Source organism: Vigna angularis, chromosome 7 (assembly GCF_016808095.1).
Source record: "Vigna angularis cultivar LongXiaoDou No.4 chromosome 7, ASM1680809v1, whole genome shotgun sequence".
Lineage (NCBI taxonomy): Eukaryota > Viridiplantae > Streptophyta > Magnoliopsida > Fabales > Fabaceae > Vigna > Vigna angularis.
The window spans coordinates 5,954,753-5,969,997 of NC_068976.1; the positions used below are offsets into that span (position 1 = coordinate 5,954,753).

The 15,245-nt window shown below is 33.4% G+C and overlaps 1 protein-coding gene across 1 annotated transcript; it reads right to left on the minus strand.

Moving 5' to 3' along the window:
- Positions 1-1,037: 1,037 nt before the first annotated feature.
- Positions 1,038-6,914, minus strand: LOC108337595 (protein INVOLVED IN DE NOVO 2). The gene is made up of 7 exons (XM_017574153.2): positions 6,870-6,914; positions 5,422-6,359; positions 5,031-5,212; positions 4,077-4,166; positions 3,692-3,982; positions 2,958-3,167; positions 1,038-1,426 (listed from the first exon to the last, which is right to left on the minus strand). The coding sequence occupies exons 2-7, from the start codon at positions 6,344-6,346 to the stop codon at positions 1,196-1,198; spliced, it is 1,929 nt and encodes a 642-aa protein (XP_017429642.1). The 5' UTR covers positions 6,347-6,359; positions 6,870-6,914; the 3' UTR covers positions 1,038-1,195.
- Between the last annotated feature and the right edge of the window lie 8,331 nt (positions 6,915-15,245).

A 15,245-nucleotide genomic window follows, 5' to 3' on the forward strand; every position in this document is an offset into this window, starting at 1 on the left:
ATTATTAAAATCTTCTGAAAACATATTAGACGTACTATCTTGCAGTAAAAATATTTTAACTCTCAGAGATGACCTTCCATTAGATAAGCATATATGATGCACTCCGTCACCCTCTTAATTTGAGTGTTCCTCCCAAAGTAAATAGACATGTACTAATAAATTTACTTGCACCATCAGATACATTTATTCATTTGGACAAATATTTGAACAATATTTTTTTTAAATCTCGATATTATGTAACAATGTTTTTCACTTAATGAGAATGATATTTAAACATGAGATAAATTCAAAGGGAACACATTCAAATTTGTTCATTTGAGAAAATAACTTGATGAATACTTCAAACGAAAATTATATATACCTACGAATGTTACATATATGCAACATTTAATTGTAAAAAATGGTAGACCTTATAGAGATCAAAATTGTATATTTGTGAAACAACTGAGACAAATTGCGTTTGCATCAAATGTTTATTATATTTTGTCCCTATTATTAATTGACTCTGACATATTTTTAAATTGTTTTTTTATAAAATAATATCCTAAAATACTATCCATGAAAAATAACGAAAGACTTAACACATATATCTTCGTAACACTTCAGATGTATAACACTTACTTCAACTTAAGTAAACAATAAAAGAAACTTAAAAAATATAAACTTAAACCAAAATATTTAATTTATCAGATATCCAATTTAAAAGGCAAACATATAGATACAAAGAGAGAATAAATTTACATCTTTAATAATGTTTTCCTGAAGACAAATTTAATTATGTATAGAAGCAAATTAAAAAATAATGGCCAAAATTCAAAAATAATTTAAAAGTACATGCTTAAAAAAGAATTGGTATCTAAAAATCTCTCATACCAATATATTCTTTTCAATACTTTTAGGTTAATTAATTAAAACCAGTTTACCAGGGTGATTGATTTATTCATGTTTAAACAATAACAGTGACAAATTTTTATATACAGTCGGCTTTGATGTATACCGTGATGAACAAAACATATTTCATACCATAATGACTGCCAATAACTCGAAAACATAGTAAAATAGAAGTGAAGTACAAAGGTGTTATGGATGATATTTAGCTAAGTAACTAAGCAGCATATAACAATAGGATATGTAAGACATTTTTCTTTCTAATATTTAGCTAAACTCATAATTGAAAACACATGCAATAACCTAATTAACTGGAAACCTTTTTCATTTTCTTCCATTGATTCAAGAGAAGTTGTACTCCTTCTTTCAAAGTTGCTCTCCTTCCCTCTTTATAGTTCCATACTATCGTGGTTACGTATCGTCCACTAGGATTATATTCATTTATCTCTAACAATGCTTGTACCACTGCTTTATATGGCCCTTCACCCCACTCCTTTTTCAACTTTTTCAACTTTTCATCGTCATCATCAATAATTTCCTGAAATGAAAAATGCATAAATCTAAATTATAAAATGTAAGTGTTCCAATTAATTAGAAAAAAAGTTTCTATAATTGTAGATTAGAAATGAATTAAAATTTGTTGTATATTGCTAAACTAGAATTATATTTGTCCTAGAAGAAGAATTGAAATTAAAGGTGTACAAATCTTTCAAAGTTAAGAGATTAAGGGAAATACTAACAATATCGGGAAATACTAGTAATACCCTGTTTCCTAATATTTCCTCCCTTCTCATATTTTCCCCTAGACCTTATTCATAACCAATACCAGAATTCTCCTAATGGTTTCCAGCATCACTCTTCCCCAACCTCTTCTTGAAATCAATCCATCTTTTGTTATTTTTCTCTCCTTTCACAATAACCTAATTGTTTCCTTCTAGCTGACGCCCTGCTTTCTTTTACATTCAGTTGAAAGCCTTTATCAATTACCTACGAGGCCTCCTTATCACGTACCCAAATTTATTTTCCTAAATATAGGCACCAAAGTTACCTAGGTGCAGAACTAGGTATAACTATAGGTACAACTAATAAATTATTTAGGACACTACACCCTACTTAGGATTAATGATGATACATAGGTGTAATTATTCTAACAGGTATAAACTTATATTCTAAACTCTCCGCATGAAATTCCCTTTATTTCACATTGTATCCTCCTTTATCAACCATCCCTTTCTAGTAAATGCACTTTAGTATTAAGGATCTATCAAGAGGATAGAAGTAAAATACTACCTCCCATGTTACAGGCACCATCGTTTTCAAACTTGAACATAATGCAGTAACACAACTTTTTGGAAAGTTGTACTAGCCTTCCATGGTTAGAAATTAACAATGAGAAAATACAAAGGGTGGAAATGAGCCAGGTTTAGCCTATTAACTTTGGTTTTCTTTATAAAGGATGGACCTTTAGGCTTTTTATAAAGGCCTGACTTTGCTCTAACTGTGGAATGTCGTAAAAGGTTGGTTGTTTAAAAGGTTAAACCATTAACAAACTGGCTTCTATTCTTAAGGTCATTCTTTCTCCTATTAATAAAAAATCATCTATGTCTCCTCTAGTTAGCACAAAACTTCTTACACTCCATCAAACATCAGACCTAAAGGGAGTATTTGGAAGTTGGATATCATTAGGGAAGCCAGGCGAGAGCAATTTTTATAATTACATTAAGAGTTATGTAATATTATAAAAATAGATACCAACTTAGGACATCAAGTTTATGCCAGTATATTAATTTTTTAAAAAACATAATCAAAATCAAAGAATATCTATAAAAAAAAATTACCACCCCCACTAAAACCCAACTTCCAAACACACGCCGAAGTTAATAATAATAGGCTAAATAATTACAGATTCAGGAAGACAAATAGTTCTAATATAGAGTATGAAGACCATCAAAATATTTATAGGCTCGTAAATAAGTAACAGAGTGAACCAAGTTTGATGAGGTGTGACATGCAATGAAGCACGTCGACTCCAAAGATAATTTCAGGAGATCTATATGTTTAAAAGTCACCTTTTCTTTCCCTTCAGCCATAATAACTTTGAATGGATGCCAATCTGGGTTCGTTAGATGCTCTTCCCACAATGAGCACATTTCTAAAACTCTATCTTCAACTTCCTTCTGCTTATGTCTTTTCTTAATTGCTTCAAAGAATGGTCTAGTGTCAAGTTCTCCCATTCTCTTCAAACGGATGTTTCCTAGAGATGATAGTTTCTTAACACCCTGCCAGCGAGAGAATAGATTGTTATTAAATCTTGAGAAGCAATACCAAGAAAGCTCAAGAATTGAAAAATATTTAAAAAAAAAACACCCACGATAAAAGTAATGAAACATATAAGCAGAGAATATCCACACAATGGCAGTTAAGTTTCGTCTGCATAATTAGATGAAGTAATGAATGGGAAAAGCATTCAAGTATTATGGTGTATTTGATGAAATAAAATGATAAGATTTTAATTTTACTCAAGTCACTTAGCTACCTTGCTATGAACCATAAATGTTAACACCATGGTTAACCAGATAGAAAAAAGTGGAATGCTCTACAAAAATGTAAATTTAGAGTGTATAAGAACACATGTATTTCAATTCATAGGACACCTTAGACAGACAAGTAATTCACTAATAAAAACTCCCCCAGCCCTAAGCCAACTGAACTAAAAATGGTACTGGAATGGACCACATTGAGATGCTATATCAAATTTGTCTGAAGAATCAGTAGAAAGATATATTTGAAAAAACATACTTACATTAATCAGTGCTTGTCGGGCTTCCTGCAGCTCATCATTACTCAGACGCTCTTTAGTAATTAGTGTTTGGTTCAACTCACCTAAATCTTCAAGTGACTCTTCCTTGTCTCTTAAATCCTTTTGTAAAGAATCTACCTTCTTCAGTACGTCTGCACCATCATCATCATTTTCCATGTACTTCAACACATTTAATGAGCCCTTTAATCGCTGAATCTCCAACTCCAGTTCTTGTTTCATATCAAGTTGCTTTTGAAGGTGAAGGATTTTAGCATGGAGCTGTTCTTTTTGTCTCTGAATAAATAGGTATTTAAATAGCATCAATACTATCCCATGGTGCTGACACACACATATGTTAGGTTATTAACAAAGCTAATAGTTAACACACCCTCTGATCTTCTGCCAATTTCATAACATTTTCATCAGCTTTTTTGTGCTCCAGTGTAGCCATATGAAGAGAGGTATTTTTCATGGCATTCTGCAAATCCAATAAAAGCCGGTATTGTTAAACAAAGTCTTCCACAAGCTTCTTAAGTTCAATATTATTTTAGATGATTTCAAAAGCACAGAAAAAACACAGGTTATGTAAAAAAAAAAAATTATTTACACAGTCCTTGAGGAAAATCATTAATGAGAAACAAACAAATTAATGGAAAAACAGAAAACCCATTCCATGAATATCTATGGCATACAACTCTAGATTGATTACTCTTATCCTCTCTCGCTTCCTTAAATATCATCTCAATAATCCATGGCCTTTGGCGCATGACCACTGAATGGATCTCATAATTTTAGTTATTACAAATACTTCGCAATTACTGCTAGATATCAGGGTCATTCAATCTACAGTGTCATGTCATGTGTTTGTGACTTAAGAAGGCACACGATCATATCCTATCAAAAAATTACGGAACGGACACACAAAGACACAAATTACGAACTGCCATCAAGGATTGAATCATTAAACAGTATAATTTAAAATTAAACACACCAGTAACCCAGACATTAACATGTTTTGGATTCAGGGCCTTCATCAGCATGAATCACATATAGAAAACAGTTTCATTATGTTCCCAGTTGTCAGAATTTATCCACAAATTCATTTGAAAACAATTTTCCAACCTATCAATTTTCAATCAATAAACCCAATAAGTAAAATCGGAAAAATGATTGACCATGGTAACTAAGTCCTTCCTTGAAAGCTCTGAAAAATCTAAACATCAACCAGAAAAATCAATCTACCAAAAACAAAAATATTATTTCTTCAATCTTAATTTCACATGAATTTCAATCATAGTATAATATAGCAAGAGATGTAGCAAAATAAGAAAAAAAACTATACCTCCCTGATTTCTTGTTCCAGCCTATTTCTTTCACTTTCATTATGTGCCTCACGGTTTTCTAATTCGATTTTCCGCAGCTCAAGCTCATTTTTCTGAGATTCCAGTTCCAATTTGAGCTTTTCATGATCAATTGAAATCTTTTTGAGCATATCCATTGCAGTTGACTGAATTTTTTTTGTCGCTTAAAACACGGAATCATAGCATAAAACAGTGTTGTCACCACAGATCAACAGCATTTTGAAATAATAATCAATTGCTAAAATATAAAATATTCCAGCACAATAATCTAAGCAACTAACGTAGCAATGGTAAATATTATGGCGCCAACCACTATAAATGGTTCAAGTAGTATATGTGTATTAGGTCCTAAGGCTCAATAAAAACATATACCAGCATTATAAGCTTCAACGAGTTTATCTTTTTCCATCATCACTAAGTCCATTTTGTGTGTCGTCTCATGGCATCTCATTTCGATCTCTTTTAAGTGCTGGTTCTTGACCTCAATAATATTAGTCAAATTAGAGACAAGTTTATCCTGCCTTCGAGCTTCTTCTTCTATAAGCTCAGATATGGTTTGGACATCACCCATCGTTTGCAGATGTTCTCCATAGATGTTGTTCATTTTGTAGTCATCTGCTCGAGCAACCCATCCATAAAGGCCAGACTTCTGCTCAGAATTAGCAAACCAATCCTTTTTGCCATGATGATCTAATTCATATGCCCTTTCAAATTCCAACGCATTTTGTAAGCCTTGCCAGTCTTTACTAAATTCCACAAGGGCAGTTCCCGAGTGACCCCGGTGATTCCATAGACCATTGACTCGTACGGGATTGAAACCCCTGCTTCTGTACTCGTCCCTCAACCTGGAACCACTTTCCCCAAAACATCGTCCATCTACTGTCCGCCTAGTTGGAATATTAACTACAATTCCAATCCAAGGCCACACAAATTGCTCATGAGAATTAACAGAAGGATCACTTTCATCTGTCGGTTTTGAATCTTTTGCTGGAACATCTACATCCATGAGATCCTTTTCCAAATACTTCACTAAAGCCAAATGATTAGCCTTGTCTCTTGCTTTTCTCTTCTTTGAACTGCTCTGACCCACTCCAGAAGCATGTTGAAGGAGCTCCTTGTACAAATAATCCTGTTTCCTCTTTCTAGGGCAGTACGGGCAAATGAAAGTCCCATTCTCATTCGAGGTTTTCACATTCTGTACTCCATTTCTCAGTTCTCCGTATTTCTTATCTTCATACTCACTAATTTCAGATTCACTAATATCAGTATCCTCATCATCAGAACTGCTGTGAGACATTACAGTTCCTCACCTGAAAAACAAATTCAGTGAATGCGTTCCCTAGCTTCGCAGAGATTATTAAATACCACATTCAGATCCTCGGACAAGTACTAAACTCTAACAGAACTTTTATCACAATACATCATAGTTCATGCAATCAAATCCTTGACAAATAAGATATTAGAAGGTTCCTTAAAATATGAAACTGAAAACTTAACACAGTATAAGAGATAAATCTGAACAAACACAAACGCAGCAGCGGAAAGCTATGTAGTAAAAAAAATAATAGAAGAAAAAAAAATAGATGCAAAAAGTATATAGCAAACCAAACCACTAAGATTAACAAGCTGTAATAACTTTGCCACACTAAAAAAAACGGAGGAATATTCATACTGAGCAGCATCGAAACATTGAAATATAGATTACAGAAAGTCCGAATATGCATCCAAGTTGATACAAAATACAGTGAAGAGGAAATGCTTGAGATGAATCCAAGTATAGAAAAAACAATTGGATGAAAATGCAGGTAGAAAAAACTAACCAGTGATATGAAAAATGGGAAGCTCCTTGGAAGTAAGAGGTGACGAATGGGAAATGGTAAGACTAAAAGGCGATTTGGGGTATTTATACCAGTTACGTGCTGCTCAAGCCTCAACCGTCCGTTCTGCTGTCTTTTCATTTTCTCTTTAGCTTCTCATTTTAAATTTTATAAATTGTAATTGTTTTTTATAAAAGAAAATGCCGTTTATAATTTGAATAATATGTTTAGGTCAGTAATTTAAATTTATATAAATACATTAGAAATGTGAATTTATTTTATTAATCTGAAATTCTGAAGCTTGTTTTCACGGGTGAATTCATCATGTTATGTTATATTAATATTGTGTTAGTTTCTTAAATATTATAAGGCACCTCACTTGTAATGTCAATTTACACCATTGCTCAAAGAAAGTAGAAACTATATTTAAATTCTTGGAATAAAAATTACATTATTATTGCATATAATTTATTGCTAAAATTATTAAATTAATTAGTAATTTGATTGTTATTTTAGATTTTAGATTTTTTTTATTTTTTATTTTTCACTCAATTAAGTTTCTATTTTTATGAAAAAGTCAATGACTCTTTCATTAAATTTGACACATTTTTCTTTTAAGTATTACATGTTAAAATCTTATTTATCCTATAACTTCTTTATTTCTTTCTTTCTTCCACATTGTTACGAGTGAAGAAAGAATGAAAATTGTGTATATTATTCCATTATAAAGAGATAATACAATTGATATATATAGCTGTTTAAAATAAGATAAAAACGGAAAATAAATATATGAATATAAATACACATATGAACAGAAAATAAATTAAATCCAATATACATCTCCTTCCACTCCTAATCTCTAGCTGACATTTTTTGTTTATTTCGTTCTATATAGCAAAAAGCTCCAACTACATTAAGCTTTATTGGTTTTTTTAACAAGTTCAAAAATTTAATTAGGTTAGATATATTATTTTTATCTTATATTTTTAGTTAATACATTATTATTCCTTAGGTTTAATCATTTCGGATGTTCCTATTTATGTAGAATCGTCTTAAATAGATTCTCATATTTTTTTATTTCAATTAGGTCCCTGTTTCTGTAAAATTGAGTCAATTGGAACCTCATCGTTGATTTCAGTGGACGACATTAAATATATTGAGTTGTGACATGCTGATCAAGCAAATTTTAATAACGTGACACGTGGTCGCCTTAGGTTGAATTTATTTTATTTCAAGTTTTAAATAATTAAACCTTCAAAACCTTCAGAACCTAATTAAACCTAATTTATTCTAACAGCATGCTTCGTCGCCACACACCTTCATAACCTTCCTCAACACCGCCGTCACGCATGCCGTGTCCTCGCATATCTCCTTCTGCACCTCCCTCGTCAAAGACACCGCTTCCACCAGCTTCAACACATTCTCCATCGTTGCTGCTCCTAGCTCCGCCTCCGCTAACAGCCTCGACAACGCCCTCACCGTGCTGAGACTCACTAGCTTCAGTTTGTTCCGCTTTGGTGTCGAAATCGCGATCAAGCTCACCAGCGCAGCCTCGACCAACGTCGGATCGTTCTTCGGTGCCGCCGAATTCAGCGATGAACTACAAAACCCTAGCGGAGGCGAATCTCGAATCGCACCCTCCTCGTTTTAGAACGAGAAGCAGAGAATCTAGGCTCTGTTTGTTTCCTTTTAGTAGAGAATCTAGAATCACGACCCCACCCGAACGCTTGTCCCGAAATTCCACTTCTTGGCCTCCAAAGGCGTTTTTGTTGAGGAGATGGTGATCAAAGGCATGCGCAATTTCCCTGCCCTTTTCAAGTATTTGCTTTGGAATCTGGGATAAATTATGATCTTGAAAGGTGTATTCTTTTTAGCTTGGGGGTATTGTAATTCTAGTTTTCTCTATCTGGTTGAGCTTCTCAGTTCTTTGGGATGGACTTTCCAAGGTAACCGGATTACCCAACAATGATGATTTACTGTTTAAGATTTGAAGATTCTGGAATGTATAAACCCCTTAAGTTGTATTAATTTAAAAGTTTAAACATTTAGGCCATTTTTGCTTACTTTTTTCAAAAATAGTATTGGATGAACGGAACTGAGGCACTGATTGTGGTGGCTGATTGACTAATCTCAGTCTCTGCTGTATTGATGGCTAAGAGAAACACAGAAAAGATAAAATACTTGTGAATGTGATCTCCATGAAATCACTACAACTTCAAAAACCCTAACAGGAAGAGGACACCCAAGGAAGAAGACAATGCTTTAAATTTCACCTAATGCATAATTAAATTCCACCTAATGCAATCTCAGTGTGCCACATCATCAAAATTTGCTTAGTCAGCATGCCACGACTCGGTAATTTTAACGTCGTCCATTGAAATTTATGGCAAGATTCCAATTGACTCAATTTTATAGAAACAGAGACCTAATTGAGATTAAAAAAATACGATGACCTATTTGAGACGATTCAGCAGAAATAGAGACGTTCGAAATGATTAAACCTATTCCTTATTTATATCAGTTACGTGTTGTTCAAGCCTCAATCGTTCGTTCTGCTATCTATTCATTTCCTCTTTAGCTTCCCATTTTAAATTTTAAAATTTTTAATTCTTTTTTATAAAAGAAAATACCGTTTATAATTTTGAATAATATGATTAGGTCAATGGTTTAAATTTATATAAATACATTAGAAATGTGAACTTATTTATTAATATGAAATTATGAAGCTTATTTTCACGTTAGTGAATTCATCATGTTATATAAATATTTTGTGTTAGTTTCTTAAAAATTATAAGCACCTCAATCTCACTTGTAATGTCAGTTTAGTTGTAATGTCAATTTACACCATTGCACGAAGAAGGTAGAAACTACATTCAAGGTCTTGGAATAAAAATTACATTATTATTGTATATAATTTATTGCTAAAATTATTAACTTAGTAATTTGATTATTATTTTAGATTTTTTATTTGTTTTGATTTTTTTTCTTTATTTTTTTTTCACTCAATTAATTTTCTATTTTGTTTATAGAAAGAGTCAATTACCCTTTCATTAGATGGACACATTTTTTTTAAGTATCATATATCAAAATCTGATTTATCCTATAACTTCTTTATTTATTTTTTCTTTCCAGCATCTCCTTCCATTCTTGGTCTCTAGCAGACATTTTTTTGTTTCTCTCGTTTTATGTAGCAAGATGGCTCACGACCTTGGTGTTTAGATGGTGATGGGGTGGTGTTTGATGGTACTCTTAGTGAGGTTAGACCAACTCTAAAGGAAGGTGGCTAAAAGAGACCACAAAGAAATTGTATGAGCATATTATGAAACATTTGCATCCACATATGCATCATGTCTTAAAAGGCTTTTTGATGGATTCTATTGAAGTACCTGAAAAATACTAGAAGGGGAGTTGAATAATGTTAATGGAAAAACTATTTTCGCAACCCTTCTGATATAACACGTAGTCAAACTCTGAATATATCTTATGAAAGCGTAGATGCTCGACCTAATAAAGTTGTAAACGATAGTTGCTTTTGACGTGCTATTCAGAATGCACACTGCAGAGTTTTGTAAGAACTTCCTTAGTTAAAGAGTAATCGTTTAGCTTGGAGAGTTCTTCTATTTAAATACAAAAACACAGCTGCGGGTTTTTATAAGAGAAACATTTAGGTAAGAGAAGAGATAAATGCATAGTTATTTTTATATTGGTTTACTCAAACGAGCTACTTTTAGTCTCCTCCGTAGAGGGTTCCACTATAATCTTCACAAGATTACAAGTGAGTATTCTCATCACTCCTGGTCTGAGTATTCACACCACTCCTAGTACTAGACTATCACGCCTAGATTTCCTTTGAGTATTCGCACTACTCCTGGTACTAGACTACCGTGCCTAGGTTTTCCTTGCTTATTCTCACCACTCTTAGTACTAGACTATCGCGACTAGATTTTCTCAACTCAAAATGAGTTCATTTGCAAGTGTTTTAATTCTTTCCAAAACCGCAATCAATGATTGCTTACAAGTCGTTCATACTATTACTTTCGCAAAGAGGATATGAATACATTACAAAGCAGTTTAAACACTCGTAGGTGTTTCTCTCTTTCCTTTCTCTCTCTCTCTCTCTCATACAATCAGTAAGCAATATAACAATGAAGCTTGAGATAAATTTTTTTCTTCTCTTCTTTTTTCTCTTCTTCTCTTTTTCACATCAGATATGATATTTTTCTTGAGCTCTTTCTTTTCTTCTCTTCTGACGCTTCTCTTGATAGATACTTCGTTGTAAGATTTTCTTTTTCTATTCTCTTAACTATCCTATTGATTTCTCTTTCGAAAGCTCTTCTATTTAAAGGCTCCTTGAGTAAATGTTTGTTAGACTAAGCGTTCGCCTTGATTCTTGTGTTTTCTCTTTCTTCGTGTACAACAGTCGTTGGATAAGTCATCTTGTTAGAGCAAACATGCTTTTTTAGTACTTTGCTTGAAGTAGGTAGTACGTCCTTTTAGGCACAACTTCAAGTGAAGAAAATTTTGTGAATATCTCATTTGTCTCTAAGATTCACTTATGATATTTGATTTGAAGCTTTATGGATGCGTGTAGAATAACTTATCTGCAAAGAGTAGAGTAATTTGTGCATGCAGCAGATAGATCTTTTCTTATCACTTTTGTTGTTTTTGAACGTTGAGCATTTAATGTCATTTAATGCTTACTCAAAACAACAAAGTACTTTTTGATTTTCTATCGTTAAGATTTCTTTTAAAGATACAAAGCATTGAGTAAGACTTCATCTTTGGACGACATATTGTTTTAGCTCATGGTATCGTTTAGGCAAGTAAACGCTTCTTTTGATCTTTGTCTCTTCTTTAGAAAAATATCGTTTAGCTTGTTTATGTTTTCTTTTGTATTTTATCTTTCAGTCTTTTAGTGTGTTTTGTTGAAGACATTGTCTTGACATTGTTTGTTTTCGAGAGCTAAAATGAAGACCCTTTGGGTATAGTAAGCTTTAAACATTTAACTTTAACTCTTTTAGACGCTTTAGGCATAACAACCATTTAGCATAGCGTTTGGGTGTTTATGACCTAGATGTTTTTCTATTTCCTAAGAACCTAAGTGTTTTCCTAAGGTTTTCTATGTTGGGGATTCAGGTTTTAAGTCTTGTGTAGGTTTTCTATGTTGGGGATTCAGGTTGTAAGTCTTCTGTAGGTCTTCTATGTTGGGGATTCAGGTTCTAAGTCTTGTGTAGGTCTTCTATGTTGGGGATTCAGGTTCTAAGTCTTGTATATTCATCCTAAGTTGTTTTCAAATTATTATCACATTTAAATGTTATTTGGTTAAACTTCAAAACATGAGAGCATTTAGGCGCATAAACGATTTTGTCTTAACATATATCTTTTCAAGGGATACCTTTTTAATAAAGGAAAACTTTGTTTTCCTCAAGGATCCATTAGGAAGCTTCTTATAAAAGAGAGTCATGAAAAAGGTCTCATGGGCCATCATGGAGTTGATAATGTCGGAACAATCGGTACCGTTATAGAGTCGCGCAACGCAATGAAATATAGATAGCGGAAAGCGTGTTCGGTCAAACTCATATTAAGATGGTCCGTTTTAGAAAATTAATTTTCTTAGAGAACATTTATCGAACAGTTGATATGCGCAAAATGTAAAGAGTGTAGGGAGTAGAAAAATTCAACACAGAATTTTTATCCCGGTTCGAATCAAAAGATTCTACGTCCAGTTGTTAATCACTATAAAAAGTGATTAACATTTTCACTAAAAATCAGTTTCACAGATTACAATGGAGTGAAAGAATAGAATGATAAAACCTTCCTTCGACGAACGAATTGGAAGGGTGCTTCCTTCGACGAACGAACTGGAAGGATGCTTCCTTCGACCAACGAACCAGAAGCAGGAATCTACACTTTCCTTCGACCAACGAACCGAAACAGTGCAGATAAAATCTTCCTTCGACAAACGAACCGGAAGATGATAGCCTTGCCAACTCGAAGAGAACCGCTCCGACCTTTGACCCACAAAGCGCGAGCTTCTTCTATTCATGAGACCAGGCAAAACACTTGAACTAGCTTTTTGGAACTTCCTCAGACAAACTGTATTCTCAAAAAGCTTAGAGTTAACCCTCTAAGGGTTTTGGAACAACTATATATAGGCAACTGGTCTGAGTTTGAAAAGACAAATTACAACTGCCACTGATAATCGATTATTGTTAGTGATAATCGATTATTTAAGTCCGTTACAGGATTTTTCAAAAAGTGATAATCGATTATCCTGAGGAACAATCGATTATTCCAGAGACTTGGGCAGTTCTCATCAGGACCAGTTGATAATCAATTATTTGAAGGAATAATCGATTATTCCAGAGCGAAATGCTTTTTCAAGAGTGCTCATGATAATCGATTATAGCTTCACCCAATCGATTAAATGCGTAACTTAACTAAAGATACGAGATTTTCTAAGTATTACATATTCAAAGACTTTCCTAATACATTTATATTCTACAAAGTGCTTTTAAAACAATTTTAACAGCTTCTTCAAGTTTATCTTCTTGCATCATCATCAAAATCATTTATCTTCAAATTTACCAATGCTCCTCATTGGTAACAGATAAAACTCTTACCCTTTTGAAAAATAAATTTTATTGGTCTCACATAAGAGTAGATGTTTAGAAACATTGTTCTAGATGCATAGCTTGTATACAAGCCAAATTTAAAATTATGCATCATGGACTCTACACCTATTCCTATAGCTAATACCCCTTGGAAGGACATAAGCATGGATTTTGTCTTAGGATTACCAAGGACTCAAAGGGGTTATGATTCTATCTTTGGATTATGCTAACTATATTGCAATACTCCTCTTTAAAGAAATAGTTAGATTGCATAGTTTACTCAAAACTATAGTGTCTGGCCGAAATGTTAAGTTCCTTAACCATTTTTGGAAAACTTTATGGAAAAAACTAGGAACTAAACTCTTGTTCTCTACCACATGTCACCCTCAAACTGATGGCAAACTAAGGTAGTCAACAAATCTCTATCTAATTTATTGAGGGTAATACGTAAAGGAAATAAAAAGACTTGGGATGAACATCTTCCTTGTGTGGAGTTTGCTTATAACCGAATAGTTCAAAAAACTACTAATCTTTCTCCTTTTAAGGTTGCTTATGATTTTAACCCCATCACTCCTCTTGATTTACTACCTCTTTCAAACACATCTTCTTTTATACATAAAGAAGGAGTATCTAAAATGGAGTAAATTAAGAAGTTGGATATAAAGGTCAAGAACCAAATTGAAAAACAAACTCAAATATATATTCTGAATACAACAACAAACGGAGAAAGAAAATAATATTTGAGGAAGGAGACTTAGTTTGGCTTTCACTTGAGAAATTATAGATTTCTCTCTCAAAGAAAGTCTAAACTTAGTCCTAAAGGAGATGGTCCTTTCAAAATGGTCCAGAAAATCAATGATAATGCATATAGATTAGAACTTCCTATGAATATGGTGTCAGTCCTACTTTTAACATTTGTGACTTAATTCCTTCCACAAAAGTTGATGACTAAGAAGAAGGAGATATGAAGACAAAGCTTTTTCAAAAGAGAGGGTCTGATGGAAGACTATACAGAGGGAAAGTTGGAACTCTAACACTAACAAGAGTCATGACTCGGAGGATGGAAGAAGAAGAAGGACATCAAAAGACTATACTTCTATGGAGAATAGACTACTAATTTATTCCTTTCTCTTAAGCTTGTAAAAAAATGTGAAAACACAAGAAAACACTAGAGGGGATGAATAATGCTATAGAGACAACCCTTGAAATTCTCACTACATTATGCCTCCTTAAAGCTAACCTGGACAGACTCCATTTCTGCGTATACAGGCCTAATAGCTTACTTCATGGAACTGCCAAACTGTGAACTATGACAGTTTTAAAGACTGCAGAAACCCCCTGACATTCTTACCTAATCCTACCATGACACTCTCCACTCAGTCACGGCTCATTCACAAAGCAAATACACTTGACTCTCACACTCAAAAATCCTGGATCGACTGGACCACACTGCACTTGAGAGCTATATCAAACCAGTGCATTCCAGACTCCTAACACCAGGTGAAAAATCTGTAAGCACTAGACTGCTACACTAACACTCTAAAACTACTCCCCAACCATAGGGTTGTACTCAAAACTCCCTTATCCAACTACTCCTAATCGCAGACTACGTGAAGCCACTGCTCTGCAGCTTTTAGAAACCCTCAGTTCGTTCGTTCCAACTCATGATATTGCATTTCAAGTTCAATTACTTAAACATACGAGACCAAAAGCATATAAAACTTTAAGCACATAGGACTAGTTAATTACCACCACAGATTTAAGG